Raw genomic sequence first — 16,558 nt, forward strand, 5'->3', positions numbered from 1 at the left:
GAATAATTAATATAGGTTCTGAGTTTAAGAAGCATTTGCCTAAAAACTTATAACTCAATAAAGTTGGCTATAATGCTCTCCTCTACTTTGCTTCTTTGGTTGTTTCTGTACTTCTAATAGCGACCAACATGAGCCACAGCTATGCCTTCGGGGGAACAGCATATGTCTTTTAAAAGATGAAACACTTTAGTTTCTTTTGTTTATTGTTTAACATTAGTAGATAACCATACAACCGTAGAGAAATTTCTAAAATGTAACTTAAAGGTTTGATTTATGAAAATATAAACTAAAACATTCATGATAGAACAAATCTTAATAGGAAAATAGGTTTTTCCCAACAAAATAGTTTTACTCTTTTAAAAATGTTAATTTAAATAAAACAAAAGTTTAAGATCAGATATAGTATACACATGTATACGATCTAATGATTGTCAAAGACAAGTGTGACCATGGCGTACACGCGTTTAATTGGGTAAAGATTTCATAAACCCGTTAATTTGTCTTTAGAAAGGTGTGTTTCATGTCACGAGTAATTAAGTAATATTGATGAATTAAAGCATTCAGTATGTATCGAAGCTTCCAATGACAATGAAACATGTAAATATATCCCAATTTTAATATAAGTATGTATCCAATTTGTCCAGGAACTGGATAACGTGCTTTGAACTTAACGTAAATTTCATTTTCCCCAATGCAACTATACGATGATATGTGAGCGATTGATGACGTCCACGTGCTCGTGCATTACATCTTCACGATGTCTTCGTCTGTGAACTTGTGTGTTAGAGGCCGCTGTCTGGACGCACCGTTATGTACTTTGACCAAGTTTTCCTGGAAGTACAGCAAAGGATATGGTTAAACAGTACAAAAACAAGGTTCGTATATTTAATATATGTTTTAAATATAACTGTAACACTAAATTGTGTATCTAAACTATTTTATCGGTAAAGACTCGTGTGCGTTGTTAAAATTTATTTCAGTTATGTAAATATCGTGCATCAATATTCTTAGGTAAATCATTCATTAAGCTAAAAGAAATCCGAAACAGATAGCATATGCCTTAAGCAATAGGAGCTGACTTTCCTGACATGGTGAATAGCGATAATGGCATGCAAACCACATCGCCTCGAGCATGCCTGTATAATTTCTGCTAGAGAGAATACTTGAGTATAACGTTACCAGTAACAAACAACTACGGAGTAAGCTTCAAAGAAATACATAAAGGACTTTTTTGTTCATTTACTTGTTATGACACGTGTTAAGATAGCTAGGATGCACACTTGTACTGATAATGCTCAATGCAAGCTTGTGTCAGTTTCCAGAATATTCTTAGTTTAACAATATTTATATAGTATACGTATATGCATTGTGTTGTTTGTGGAGGTTTGTGCTGTTGTTACATGTTTCAGGTTTGTGATTGTTTGTTTTTGTATTCTATGTCTTTGGCTTTGACCCAGTGTCATTAAACGGGGTTTTATGTTTAAACTTTCGACTACTGTGCTTGTTTCTGTAATTTTTATATAATAATAAATATTAAAAGAGATGTGCCCACATTTCAAGCCACACTGGCCAGTATCACTTTTTTATTTACGAATAAAGAAACTAATGGTAACAATAGCCCTCTTAAACGCTTTTCATAAACTCTGCCTGCTAGCGATATGTTGACAAAAAGATGGCCAAATGTTTGTTCACTTAACCTATTCAGCATACGCATACGAAATATCATTAATACGACCTATTTTATCGTAATATTTTTCCCTTTACATGTGTATGCTATACTTTACGAAACGTTTTTTCGTCATTAATACGAAATGTGATTTAGTGTTTACGAAATGTTAGATCGTGTTATCAAAAATGATAGTTCGTTAATACGTATTTACGCGATCCAATTCGTGGTTACGAAATATTAAATCGTATGTTTGAAATGATATTTTGTAAAACGTAATGATATTTCGAATGTACAAATTGCATTTCGTAGATACGAATAATAATACGCAATTACGAAAAAAATCACATTCAGTGTCGGATATCACTTTATAGGCACCGTAGCTAATGGGATATTATTAAATGTTGTAACACCAACCACTCCGTATATCTAAGTTGAAATAAATATTGTTAAAAACAACTCACTTTTTATCCGTTATAACGTAGAGAATATAGAGACCACAAAATGACGTGTGTACGGGTTATAGTTGAGTATGTATTTAAGATGTTTTGTTAAAGATTTTAACTGTATTCATTGTGTACAAATTATCAGGCTAGAATACAATTATTTGAGTCGCCTTTGCCAGACCAATTATCCTTGTTAAATTATGCTGTATTATAACACGGTCTTCTTTGTCAAAGCAAATTTATAACCAAAATACACTTAATCTAATGAAGTATCCACATCCTATTACAAGGGGTTCATGTCAGTAACATATGAACGTTATTTGATATTATATCATTATTTATTCTTTCAACACAACTGAAACTTAAAAACCGTACATACCTCATTGTTCGCACTATTATCTTGTGTCTGTAGTTCTTGTGAGTTATCGCCTGCAATTTCGTTTGTTTCAGAAGAAATGGCCTGACCATCGACCTGCCCAGCCACGGGAAATCCGCGGAACAGCGGAATGGGGTTAAGGAACGGAAGCCCATACGGTGATCTGTACTGACCAAAACCGCTTTCCTGCAAATGCGATTTGCTCGAAACTATTAAATCTAAGAATCCTAATACACTATCAATAATATTAATGGATAAAAATAGGCTTTTTAAGAGTGTAATTTGCAAATTGATAAAAAATAGTTTAGAAAAATCGCGTTTCTTTTAGTATGGCTCAGCATATGATTGAACATTTTTAATTTTCCATACTTCAATACGTAAATATCAAAATACCAAATCAATTTGAAAACATTATAAAATGGCCAACATAAAAAATCAACGCTCACATAAATGTCATTTCGGTCAAGAAGTGACCCAGTTTCTGTGCCTTTTGTAGTTTTATTTTCGTCTGCCGATGCTGATTTTTCATAGTTGAGCATGGGGTCTTCAATTCCTCCCTCGGTCGGATTTTCCAAGAACTCATGGAACTCCTTGGACTCGCTGTCGTCTGCCTTGCCCGTGAACGCGTCATTCGTCACTTCTTCTGCGCGCTTATCATCAATATTGGCTACCCCGTCTGTAAATAACCAAATACGAGTTGAATTCAGCTTAGTTGTGACAATTTTTAAGATAAAATTATAATAAGTATCTTTATTTTTTACCTTGAGTTCGAACACTGCTACGCTTTTACAATTAAGTTTAGAAGACACTGTATCATGTTTACCTCAGTCACAATTAGCAAACTATCCCTCGAGTGTTTTGAGGAAGGGCCAGACGCATGTTGTTACCTTGGAAACCAGGCAAACCGAGTTAAGATAACAAACGCCTTATACATATATGTATATTCGTAAGGTTCTTCCAATCTTTTCTTTTTCATATCTCGAATATTCAAATGCATGTTTATTCATTGTATCTTTATTTGCATTTCTTTATCAGTTTATATTTTTAGTTTTACTTATTCTTCATTATTTTTAAGCTGATGCTGGCTCTAATGAGGCTCATATTTTAGTGATAAATGTTGGGACAAATGTAAAACTGTGTACACATTAACTGGTAAAGACAACCGTGAACTCGTGTTACAGAAAACTTGTGAACTATCAAATCATTTATTGCAGAAGCTATTCTGATGTATGTGAGTTCTGTTTGAGGTGTTTGTTCGTTTCGTGTATCTTGTATTTCACTGACCATTCCAAGTCGTAAACCAATCATTTATTAATAAAGTTATTCGGATGGATGTATGGTAGGGCTTGTAGTGTTTGTACGTTTTGTGTATATCGTTCAGTCGCTTTTGGACTCTAACCTTGTGCTTCGAAATAGGGTTTATACAAAACGAGATTCTTCTTCCTCTCGTTAACATTGTATTATTTAAATGTAATGATTTATTTTGCAAGATAAAAAAGCAGCACCGGTATCTCACCTGGACCTGTTGGCACTCCGGATTGGTCAGCTTTCTTCTGCACGCTCTTAGAAGCCTGTGAAGTAATATATCATTATTGCTTTATTGCTCTCCATGAAAACCATTAGATCAAAGACAGTGTTGTATTTAAATAATTAACAAATGATGATCAGTAAAGCTGGACTGCTTGTCTGTTATATCAAAGGTTTTGTTTACGTGTTACAGTTGATATACTGCACAATGTTGTATGTTTATATGTGCATTTGGTAAACAATTCGCCATAACCAAATAGCAGAACAAAGAGTTTCCTTTCTTCTCAATACAACATAACTTTACTATTGATTGTAGACATGAAAAGCAAAACAAATCCAAGGATGTTATCAACCCTACCAAACTAAGTTGCTGGGCAGGGTAGCCAGCGAGGTCGTCTCCCACAGTGTCCGTGTCCCGGTATACCTCGTACGCTGCTAACTCCTCCGCCAGCTTAGCCTTCTCACCTGGAATTAACCAAAGAACAGTTGTGAAACATCAGTTGGCCAATAAAATAGTTCTTACGTAAACATACTAAATAACACATATTCGTTTAAGAAAGTCTATTCACTTAACGCCAGAAAACAGACATCCTTAGCGTAGGCAAGGGTTGCTGATGGTACAGATCATGGTGCACAAATGAATACAAAACAGACTATACACATTGGGTATTAGGCATTGGCAATTATTTCATACTTGTTTTTATATTTCGTTGTATTATGTCCGCTATAATGGGTTTAAGTGAATCATGAGCAGTATGTGAAAAATTAGCGAGAAAGGTACTCTCAATCTCAACTTATCAATTTTTTTTATTTTTTTTGTGTCTATATATTCTACAGTGTAGAACTAAAAGTTTATACATACGTACAATTTATCTCCTTTATATTTCTTTTGTTCACATCCGATATCATCTCATATTAGGTGCGTAAACCGTTGATATTGGATGCGGTACTTATATTTTTCTGATAATTGTTTCCGAAAGAAGGCGCTTTTTCTGATAGTTGTGCGCTCTTTTTTTACTTCCGTTTCAGATGAAAAACGGTTTCACAAGTACATAAAGGATCTGACACTAGTTGTCATTTAATACAAGATTTTATTAAACGAGTTCATGAAATTTGTTAGTAAGCGAGCCTCTTGCGAGCTTACTAACAACTTTCATGGACGAGTTTAATAAAATTCTTGAATTAAATGACAACGAGTGTCAGATCTGTTTTATCACATGCTTAAACGGTGTTTTTATTACCAATTAAGTTCCACTTTCTGAACCGATTGTTTGACAGCCAAAGTACTCAGAGTAGAATGTCAACGATGCGCCATATAAATAGTTCCAAATTAAAATGACAAAAGTAACTAGCAGTTATCAAGTTTTAAAATCTGATAAAGCGCTTAACATGTCACAAATATAAAAATGTGTAGTAAAATATCCAACAACATGAATAACGAACGATTTTAACCAAAAAACCCCAATAAGTACACAATTTGGTGACGTCACACTCAGAGTACATGCATTTACGCGGTTTATGTGACCTACATCGGTCTGTCAAGTTTTACTGTGTGCACGGATTTAAAAGTTATTCGCTGTCGCTTTCTACGATGATTTTGCAGCGTTTTCTTGGTGTACATGATGTTTCACAACATGCAGAAGATAACGGCGAAGCCTTACTCTGTACTGCATGGATGTTGATGTTGAAAAAGTTAATTTCCACCAGGAATGTTTCCAGAGAACATGATGTTCTAGCCGCCATGGGATGTGTCATGAGATGTCTGTGCTGCGGAATTCGTATTTGTGTTTTCGGTAACCGACAGCTTATTAAATCGGCAAGCAAATGGCATTGATTGCATATTGCTTGTGTTGGTCAAGATGGAGATGTTTGAACTGTTCTTGTGGTGTTTGTTACTATTGTGGCTGTATTTGTTGACTGACTGGATATTTCTGTGACTAGTAATCTGCATTATCTGGTTGGCGGAACATTGTTATCAGAAATTTGTTGTACAAGATGCTTTCTGGCACTATGATTCGTTAGCCATTTCTCTCCCGGAAGTCTTACAGCTTCATTATTACGGTAAGTATTTGTTGGCATTTAAACCATTTTGTTTACAAACAATGCGGAGGGATATCTAGGTTGCGTGTGATTAGTCTGACCGATAGAAATGTCTGATAGGTTATCTTACACATGTGTAAGATAAAAATATTCGTAATGGGTATATTACACGGAAAACAAAGGTAAGCACGTGATAAAATGGTTTAGGTCACTTTCAACTGAAATAACGTTTTCATTTGTTGAATCTTTAAAACGAAATATAGGTAATTTGAAATGTTGTTGTATTGAATATATAAGAATTGCATGATGGACTGATTTAAGAGACAAGTTAAGAACCATTGTTAAATGAGATTGTGTAAGCTCATGGTTTTCTAAAAGGCGATTGTAATACAAATATTATCGAATTTATATGAAAATATGTGTTCGTAAGAGAGCGTAATAATATTTTTCACGTGACGTCACAAAATATTGGTCCGCCCCAGAACTCGTGCATAATTATACTGGCATAAAAATTCAATAGCCTATAAACATTAAATCCTAATAATCACATTTTAATGCAAGGAATTCCTCTAACATACAGTCCGTATTGACTTCAACACAATATGTACAATACAAAACGATGTGCTTGCTTTTATTGTTTCCAAATGAGGAACCAAATAAATTTGACACTATTAATTAAGGAATTTAGGGCAATATCTTTTAGTAGACCGAAACTACGTTATGGGTAATCGTGTTGTTATATTGTAGTAACAGTTACGTGTTTATCTGCTAGTTTGCCTATTGAAAAGCAACCATTTCTATTCTATTATTTCTAGGGATTTATTTAGGGAAATTTTGCTTTAAACTTTTGTGCAGATACATGATATGTGTACGAGCAAAAGTGCAGACTGATGATTCCTTGCAGTATGAAAGGCCAATAACTAAAACAAAATTCCGCATTCATGGGTGATAACACACACGCACGCACTCACGTTCGCAGGCACGCACGCACGCACTTACACGAATAATTTCTTTAACCGCTTCGCCTAAGCCGAGTATGGGGAAAATATATAATATAACAGTCATAATTATAGTATGTTTGCTAATTTTTCTGTTTTTATGCCCTCATGTGTCTTTATTACAGACGCATTCCCTGTCGTTGATTCACTAGAGAGCTTGGTATTTCCTTTGTTCATAGATTACCATATTTAATTTTCCGTTCATATGGGCACAACACTTGTCGCTTGACAGTAGAATGTGTCGACATATAATATAGAGACCCATCAATTCAATGCCGTTGTCAAAGCAACCAATTACCATGCGCTCAATGTGAAATACATAAACAAATATTCACATGTTTCTGGTACATCATTTAGGAACTATACAAATGACAAATGACAGATGTTCTTTATAATTATGGACAAAATGTATGCATCTTTTTTATACGGTTGGTATGAGGACGTATAGAGTATATAGCTTTCATTTAATTAGTATTTACCAGAATTATGTTATAAAATGGTTCTTCCATATTGTGCATATGACATGATTTGGCATTGACTCTGTCTTTGCAAATTGAATTAACTTAGATACCTTATAAGTCTGTTAGAAATGGCACACATGCATACATTTTCTATCCGAATATATCATACCAAGTTCCCACCACCTAAAACTTACTTTCAATGAGTTGCTTGACTATTTCCGGGTGTTCTCGAAGCGTAAGCAATACGTCATAAATGACGTCACCGACAGTGAGGTCGTAAAGCGATTGGTCTACACCGTCTTTCTGGTTTGAATGGTCATCTACTTGACTTCCGGTCGCGTGATGATGGCGCTGAAGCTCCTTTTCAACTGCGTCCTCCTGAAAGAATTATAAATGTTTTTGATACGACAAGCGTGACATGTATCGAATATCTGTCATATGAGTCAGAAGCAAAAGTTAACACGTTTGTTTCTGTTGGATTATTTCTAAAAGTTGTGTATAATTACTGCTTGATTTTGTACAACAATATTATATCCGTACCATATGAAAACGATGGCGTTCAAAGCATGTCGAGACTGCAGTGACATCAATATTGTGACAGATATCCCTGTACATTTAATCATGTATTGCATAAATAACTATATATATGTATGTATAATTCTTCAATAAATTGCAAGTGTGAGTAATGGTGGATAACATTCCAGTCACAAATACGTACCTCTTCTGCTTCCGCTCGGGTTGGGGCTGCTGTCACTGAAACATACAGTAAAGAAACACTTACAAAAGTGCACCAGGGGAGCTATTCTGATATGTGATTGGTCTTGTGTTGTTTGTTTCTCTCGTTCAGTGTTGTTTGTGCCTCTTAAAACGGTTTATATTTAAATGTTTGATTACAGTAATAAAACTGCAAATAAAACATTTATGCCTGCGTTTATGTTTGTATTTTGTCTAATATCGAGCCTCTTGGATAGCAAATACTTTCATAACATTAATGAGATTAATGATCCAAGTATTTTTCTCCTGAAGTTTAGGTCTCTTAATGGAGGAACACGACCTGCTGCAGTGTCATTCCGTTAATCATACCCATCTAAACACAAAGGGATAAATTGAAACGGAACTTGACCTAATAAAACTCCATTGACATAAAGTACAGTACAGAGATATTCAGAGAATAATACGCGCTCTGGATGTTATCGATGGTTCTCTAAAACAAATAAATCTCGTGGGACATGCCTTGAGCACTTTTTGATCTATAACAGGGACACCAATGACCGTTATCACTCTACATGGGCTCATATTGCATCACAATAATGAAATATTTATCGTCATATTGAACACATATTCGTTCCCAAGAGACCGGAAGCAGTCGTGTGACCACCGCCTCTGGAACTCGTGGTCTTTAAGTCTCCTGTGCACCGATGAATACTAATATTTCCAGACAGAAATGAAACAGTCGCACTAAAGGGGCTGTCAAACATATGGCAGGCAGTTTATTGTCGGAAACTGATTGTATACGGGAAATGGTAATTTAAGGCCATTTATTGGTGAAGGCGATTCATTGATGAAGGCCATTCATTTGTGAAGGCCATTCATTGGTGAAGGCCATTCATTTGTGAAGGCCATTCATTTGTGAAGGCCATTCATTGGTGAAGGCCATTCATTGGTGAAGGCCATTCATTTGTGAAGGCCATTCATTGGTGAAGGCCATTCATTTGTGAAGGCCATTCATTTGTGTTTTTATCAAAAAATGAGCCACTATACTATAGAAGATGATGAAAAGACAAATTAATAACTGTTTATCAGCCAACCATTTCGTTTCTCTACTGCACATAAGCGTGACACAGCTTGTATCATACTCCTAGCCTTACGTCAAGTTCTCGTGAAATGTTCAAAACGATCAAACGTGTGAATCCAAATAACAGACACTAATGAATCACAATCAATGATCTGCTAGAGGATCTTTTTTCAATACGATTTGCAATCCTGATCCATTCTTATGGAATTTTTTACATTGTGTCGACAAAATAATACGTCAGTGTATTAAATCTGTTGCGATTTAACCTCATACGTTTTAATAGTATGATTTGAATGATACAACCATTTAAAAGATGTGTTTTTTCCGCGCTTCACCTGGTCTCGGAACTCTGAAAAGGGGTGCTGTTATCGTGGTCACCGTTTATTCACTTAGCATTATGCATCTACTGAATACATGTCGAATATATGAATGCCAAAGTATCGACGATCAGATAGATATATAAGACACCTTCATTGACACGCCTAACAAACTGTAAAACTTGCTCTTTGTGTAAACCACTCAGTTCCAAACCGTGCAATAAGGATAGGCAACTTGAATACGTGAAGTGCCGCTTTTATATAATACCAGTGAATAGAGAATGTCTTTCATACCATTTCTTCTTTGAATCATATTCAGTGCAATGCTTTGTCCTATTATTTGTGTTGGCATCTGAACGTGCTGCTGTTTATTCATGCAATTTAAGTGCATCTGATTTTAAGCATCATAATTCAAGCCCTGCCGTGATCCATTCATAAACCAGTTCAGATTCTCACAATATTTATAACACAGCTAGCACATTTGAAATTCAAATATAATCCATTTCGGTGACAGATAATAATGAAGTCATGTTGATAGAAGATTAGATTCCATATCATTTTTAATATGCAAGTTTTACCATTATCTCTTAATTAGGGCGTGTAAAAACACGGCGTTGCCATTAGAATCCGATTGAAATCTCAAGGGCAACAGAGTGGACTCTTGAACGCATTATGCGCGTAAAATTAGGTATAAAACCCGTATATTTCACCATGATGTACACCGTAACCTCTATTTAACACCACGAAGTATAGAACCTCTAAATTACAACACGGGGTATAAAACCTCTTTATAACACTACGGGGTATAAAACCTCTATATAACACCACGGGGTATAAAACCTCTATATAAAAACACGGGGTATAAAACCTCTATATAACACCACGGGTATAAAACCTCTATATAACCCCACGGGGTATAAAAACTCTATATAACACCACGAGGTATAAAACCTCTAAATTGCAACACGGGGTATAAGACCTCTATATAACACCACGAGGTATAAAACCTCTATATAACACCACGGGGTATAAAACCTCTATATAAAAACACGGGGTATAAAACCTCTATATAACACCACGGGGTATAAAACCTCTATATAAAAACACGGGGTATAAAACCTCTATATAAAACCACGGGGTATAAAACCTCTATATAACACCACGGGGTATAAAACCTCTATATAACACCACGGGGTATAAAACCTCTAAATTGCAACACTGGGTATAAGACCTCTATATAACACCACGAGGTATAAAACCTCTATATAACACCACGGGGTATAAAACCTCTATATAACACCACGAGGTATAAAATCGCTAAATAGTAACACGGTATATAAAACCTCTATATAACACCACGGGGTATAAAACCTCTATATAACACCACGAGGTATAAAACCGCTAAATAGTAACACGGTATATAAAACCTCTATATAACACCACGGGGTATAAAACCTCTATATAACACTACGGGGAATAAAACCTCTATATATGACCACGAGGTATAAAACCGCTAAATAGCAACACGGTATATAAAACCTCTATATAACACCAGGGGGTATAAAACCTCTAAGTTACAACACGGTGTATAAAACCTATATATAACACCACGGGGTATAAAACCTCTTAAATACAACACGGGGCATAAAGCCTCTATATAACACCACGGGGTATAAAACCTCTAAATTGTAACACGGGGTATAAAACCTCTATTTAATACCACGGGGTATAAAACCTCTATAAACACATGTATAACACCGCGGGGTATAAAACCTCTGTACAACACCACGGGAAATAAAACCTCTAAATTACAACACTGGGTATAAAACCTCTATATAACACCAAGGGGTATAAAACCTCTAAGTTACAAGACGGGGTATAAAACCTCTATATAACACCACGGGGTATAAAACCTCTAAAATACAACACGGGGTATAAAACCTTTATATAATACCACGGGGAATAAAACCTCTTAAATACAACACGGGGTATAAAACCTCTATATTACACCACGGGGTATAAAACCTCTAAGTTACACCTCGGGGTATAAAACCTCTATATAAAACCACGGGGTATAAAACCTCTAAATTACAACACGGGGTATAAAACCTCTATATAACACCACGGGGTATAAAACCTCTATATAACACAACGGCGTATAAAACCTCTATATAACACCACGGGGTATAAAACCTCTAAAATATAACACGGGGTATAAAACCTCTATATTACACCATGGGGTATAAAACCTCTATATAACACCACGGAGTATAAAACCTCTAAATTACAACACGGGGTATAAAACCTCTTTATTACCATGAACGTACCATTTCAAACTAAAATTTGGAAACAATATCAAAGAGTATGATATTCGATCCCTCTGCAGTTTTACATTAAATTTATATATATATATATATATATATCATAACGGCTTACCAATTAGCTCCGTTGAGTTAAATGGTTTTAAATAGATTGTGATCAGTGAAAAAACGGACTACTCTTATTTTAGAGTTACCCGTCGAAAAAGACTTGACAGGACCACAGGCCTTGAAATCCATTTGGGGTTTACTTACAAGCAATATGGTAAATATAAATTTAAACAACTGTTGTAACTACAACTATGTTAGCATTCGCTAGATATCGTCAACAATGTATATATTCTTCAAATTATACCCTAGGGATTAGGATTGGTCCCACCTAAACCTAATAATGATTTTAAAGTATTTTTATCAGGTACTATATGCTTTTCTAAAGCGAGTAGGCACAGAGACATTTCAACTAATATCTTCTAACCTGATTTTTCTATGGTCAGGATGAGTCTAATTTGGGTCATTAGTATATTTAGACTTCTTAATGAAATAACATTTAAAACACGTTCCTAAATAATAGGACACATGTCCTAGACATTTTGGGTAGTGTTAAATTTGTTTTGTTTAAAACAATAGAACAAACGATCTAAATATTCGGGTAGCGTTGATTTTGAACAAATAATACCCGTAAGCGATTCAGAACCCTGTGAAAACTCTTTCTCATAAACACTCAATAGACAAACTCAAGATACAATTGAACAAGAGGTATGGATCTTGCAACTCAAACAGTTTGTTATGAAGCATTGAAACGTTGCAATAACTAGGGCGATTATATACAATGACAGTTATTACTTTGCTATTACTGACCGTGCCACGGCGATTATATTACTTTACAAATGACCTTATGTTGTTTGCTGTTAAATGTGTGTTGTCTTGAAGAGTTTTGTCTCTTGTTTGCCGTTGAATGTGTTGTTAGGTTGCGTTTCGTCTCTTGTTTGCTGTTCAATGTGTTTTCTGGTAGCATTTCATCTCTTGTTTGCTGTTAAATGCGTGTTGTCTTGTAGCGTTTTGTCTCTTGTTTGCTGTTAAAGGGATTGTACACCAGATTGGCACCAAATTTTTTTTTTTTCTATTACAAATCTCAGGACAATTATTTAATAAAATGTTTTACTTTTTGATATCATAATTGTAAAAAATTATACCAAAATTTAAAAAAAATCCAGTCGGAGACCGGGTTCTAACAGGTGTCGCCTAAATTGCAGTCCAGTGTTGTATCCACTGTGCTAGGAAGACTTACCCTAAGCAGTTTGAATATTTAAGTTATAAACCTAACATGGTCATATCACGTGATAACATCGACTAGCCAATCACGCATAAGGAATGAATTCAACTAGGTAGACATACCTAGTAATCTTTTTTAATGGAAAAAATACGAAAAAACTGCGAAAAATAAATTAATTGTAAACTATGTGGTACTTCAAGTAGTAAGTTGCAATGCATTTTACACATCGTTACCAAGTTTATGTTAGTTTTCGACAATATTTTTTTTCGCTGTTTCATCATACGGAGTACAGCCCTTTTAAATGTGTGCTCTCTTGTAGCGTTTTGTCTCTTGACGTCTTGTTTGCCGTTAAGGTGGAACGCGACTATGAATTCTTTTTCGAGTTACTGTCTGAAAATTTGTATACAAATAGAAGAGCATATGCCCAGTTAGGGACTGTTTTTACTTTTTCAATATTCGGAACAGTTTTGAAACTGTGACTCCTCAAAATATACCACTGACGGCAATTTTGAGACGTCTCTCATATTTTTGCTGTCCAGCTACAATAACTGATAGTTTCACCAATTCTTCGTTTCATCGTCAAGTACGTCTTGTGAAAACGTTCACGCTCATATATTATTCTTTCTCTTGTTGAACGTTATTGTTTCTAAATTCGTCTATAACGTCATTTTTCGCGGGAAAAACGGCGTCGCGTTTCTCTGAAAAAAGTGCGCCTTTTTTAATTCTTGAAAAAACTGCTCGTTTAATATTTTTTTTTTTAAATACATGTATTCAATGTTTTATTACAAATCGCCTGATATCAAGAAAAGGGTACCTCACCGACTTCGTTTTTGTGCAGTATCAAATAATCTAACCCCTATACCTGTTTCTTTTGCAATACGTAGTGTATTTAAACGTTTAGCATGACGTTAATCGAATCATTTTTGTTTATTAAAGATTAGAAATCTAAGAGTGTCTGATTATTTTTATTTTAGGGATATTTGTTATTATTGTTGTACAAAATATCTAATTCCACACAAGACGGACGCTGAATAACCAGCTTTATAAATCAATGACTTAAATCTGGCGGCTATTTTAATGAGAGGCTTTCTTAATTATTAAGCAATCTCATTTGCCGAATTATAATATTTTGTTAATACACATCAATAATCGTTCCAGTCACTATGCTATGAGCTGTGACTATGCAGTTAAATGTGTATTGTCTTGTGGCGTTTCGTCTCTTGTTTGCTGTTCAATATGTGTTGTCTGGTAGCGGTTTGTCTCTTGTTTGCTGTTTAATGTGTTGGTTGGTAGCGTTACGTCTCTTGTTTGATGTTCAATATGTGTTGACTGGTAGCGTTTCGTCTCTTGATTGCTGTTAAATGTATTGACTGGCAGCGTTTTGTCTCTTGCTTGCTGTTAAATGTGTTGTCTGGAAGCGTTTCGTCTCTTGTTTGGCATTGACGCTTGTACTTAATTAAAATATGGCGTTTCTTACAAAGGTACCACCACCAATTTGTATCGTGGCTAAACACACCCAATAGAGACATAATCCGATTGTGAGAACAAAATCAATTTTTATGAACGTTTAAAACCTTATAATATTGCAAATACAAAACTAAATTGTTTTGGGATGCATAAACAAACGTAAGCCATCCAGTTTCCGTTAAATCTTCAATACGGCATTTTAACTGTTTTATTTATGTGACACATTTTTTGTAAAATAAAATAAAGGCTAAGTTGATTGTTTTTAAATTAAGCAATATTCAGGACTCACTCAAAAAATAATCAGTACTGGAACCTCACGGGGGTATGGGGTTTCACCCACAGAGCAGCCAGCCACACGACTCATTGAGACTGACCCCCCCCCCACCCCCCACGACTGGTAATCGTTATTCAAGAGGGTTTTTATGAATATTTGCTATGCAAGAAGGTGGCATGCAGTACGCAGACTCTACACAATTGGCAGTTCTTCTAACGCAGACTCTCAAACTCGTTTAAAGTCTTTTTTTCGGATTATTTGAATATAAGTTAAAGGAGTATTCAGTACGCAAGGGGTAACACCTGTATCATTGGTAACAACATGTGACTGCATTGTCCGTGCCATAGCTTATCAAAGCATTAACTATGATGAAATAAGCTGTAAAATTACATTACAGTTATGACTGTTTTAAATTAAACGGTAGATCAAACGGTATTTTGAAAATATGCATTTACGTGGTTGAATTAACTGTTGTTATTTTTCCGAATAATTTGAATGCAACTGCATTGATGCCGAAGGGCACAAAGGAATTATTTATTGAATGACAAGCGAAATATTTGAACAACAAGATAGAAGCAACACAACCATAGTACATTTCTTGTCCTGTTATTTTGACTTGCTGTTTTTAGACAACTTCTTTTCGTAAGCTAGCATATTATTTTATTTAAATAAAAAACATATACAAAAATGTGCATGCGATAGGTTTGGTCGTTATCAATAAATAACCGCCTGAAGAGAAGAATGACCTATTAGGTTTGTTTACTTTCGTATCATAAAAAGGCACAATTAATCCCGCTACAATAAGCATTTTCTTGAAAAGAGTCACTTGAAAGCGACACGAATAAACAACTTTAAAATTAGTTTAAATATACTGAATGCTTTTGTCTTTGTCAAATAAAATTTATAACAAACAAAGGGAACACTATAAGTGTAATTATCATATAATGGTGCAAATGGAAATATGCACTTTCCAAGCTTACTTCAGTGTGTCTCTGAATGCATGCGTTTGGTATGGAAATGTTTAATTTTGGCATCAAAATGTAAAATCTATTATAATGTCATGTCCTTTTATTTAAATTTAAAATTATGGTATTAAGCTTTTTTTATAATGATGAAAAACACGAAGAAAATTTCTAAAAGCAAAATAACATTTATTATACAATACATTTTACAACGATAAACTAACCTTGGAGGATAACGAGCGTTAAGGCAGAGGCTAAGAAGATAAAGTTCTTCATTGTTCCAGCTTTAATTAAATCTACACAGGAAATTAAGTCCAGAATTAAACGGCAGACGACACTCCACGTCTGCTTGATAACCACGTCTGATTCCTGGCGCCGTTGGAAACAGATTGTAGCAGGCGAGATTCGGTTACTTGGGAACTATCGAGAACCGATGTGCCATTCACGGCAGCGACGACCGCGGGCGAGTTATGAGACGAAAATTATATTGATTATCGCGTATTTTGGTGTTGATTAAGTCACACTTATTATTCCCAGACAGGGCCGTCCACGATTTATGTCATTGAAACATTTCCTTTTTTTGTCTATTTAAAATATAAATATCATTTTCTAGCGTGTGGGACATTTCTTAGAGGCGA

The 16,558-nt window shown here is 35.0% G+C and overlaps 1 protein-coding gene across 1 annotated transcript; it reads right to left on the bottom strand.

Annotated features, from left to right (window-relative positions):
• Window positions 1-25: 25 nt before the first annotated feature.
• Window positions 26-16,286, bottom strand: LOC128209696 (uncharacterized). Its single transcript, XM_052913858.1, has 8 exons — window positions 16,145-16,286; window positions 8,233-8,267; window positions 7,709-7,892; window positions 4,374-4,480; window positions 4,005-4,059; window positions 2,935-3,164; window positions 2,492-2,674; window positions 26-831 (listed from the first exon to the last, which is right to left on the bottom strand). Exons 1-8 carry the CDS (start codon window positions 16,194-16,196, stop codon window positions 745-747), a joined length of 933 nt encoding a protein of 310 aa, XP_052769818.1. The 5' UTR covers window positions 16,197-16,286; the 3' UTR covers window positions 26-744.
• Between the last annotated feature and the right edge of the window lie 272 nt (window positions 16,287-16,558).

Source organism: Mya arenaria, chromosome 11, assembly GCF_026914265.1.
Source record: "Mya arenaria isolate MELC-2E11 chromosome 11, ASM2691426v1".
Lineage (NCBI taxonomy): Eukaryota > Metazoa > Mollusca > Bivalvia > Myida > Myidae > Mya > Mya arenaria.

Coding starts and splice junctions, on each gene's coding strand:
- LOC128209696 (XM_052913858.1), bottom strand. CDS start 16,196: ATGAAGAACTTTATCTTCTTAGCCTCTGCCTTAACGCTCGTTATCCTC. Junction 8,268..16,144: donor AACGCTCGTTATCCTCCAAG/GTTAGTTTATCG, acceptor TGTATGTTTCAG/TGACAGCAGCCCCAACCCGA. Junction 832..2,491: donor ATAATAGTGCGAACAATGAG/GTATGTACGGTT, acceptor CTGTACTTCCAG/GAAAACTTGGTCAAAGTACA.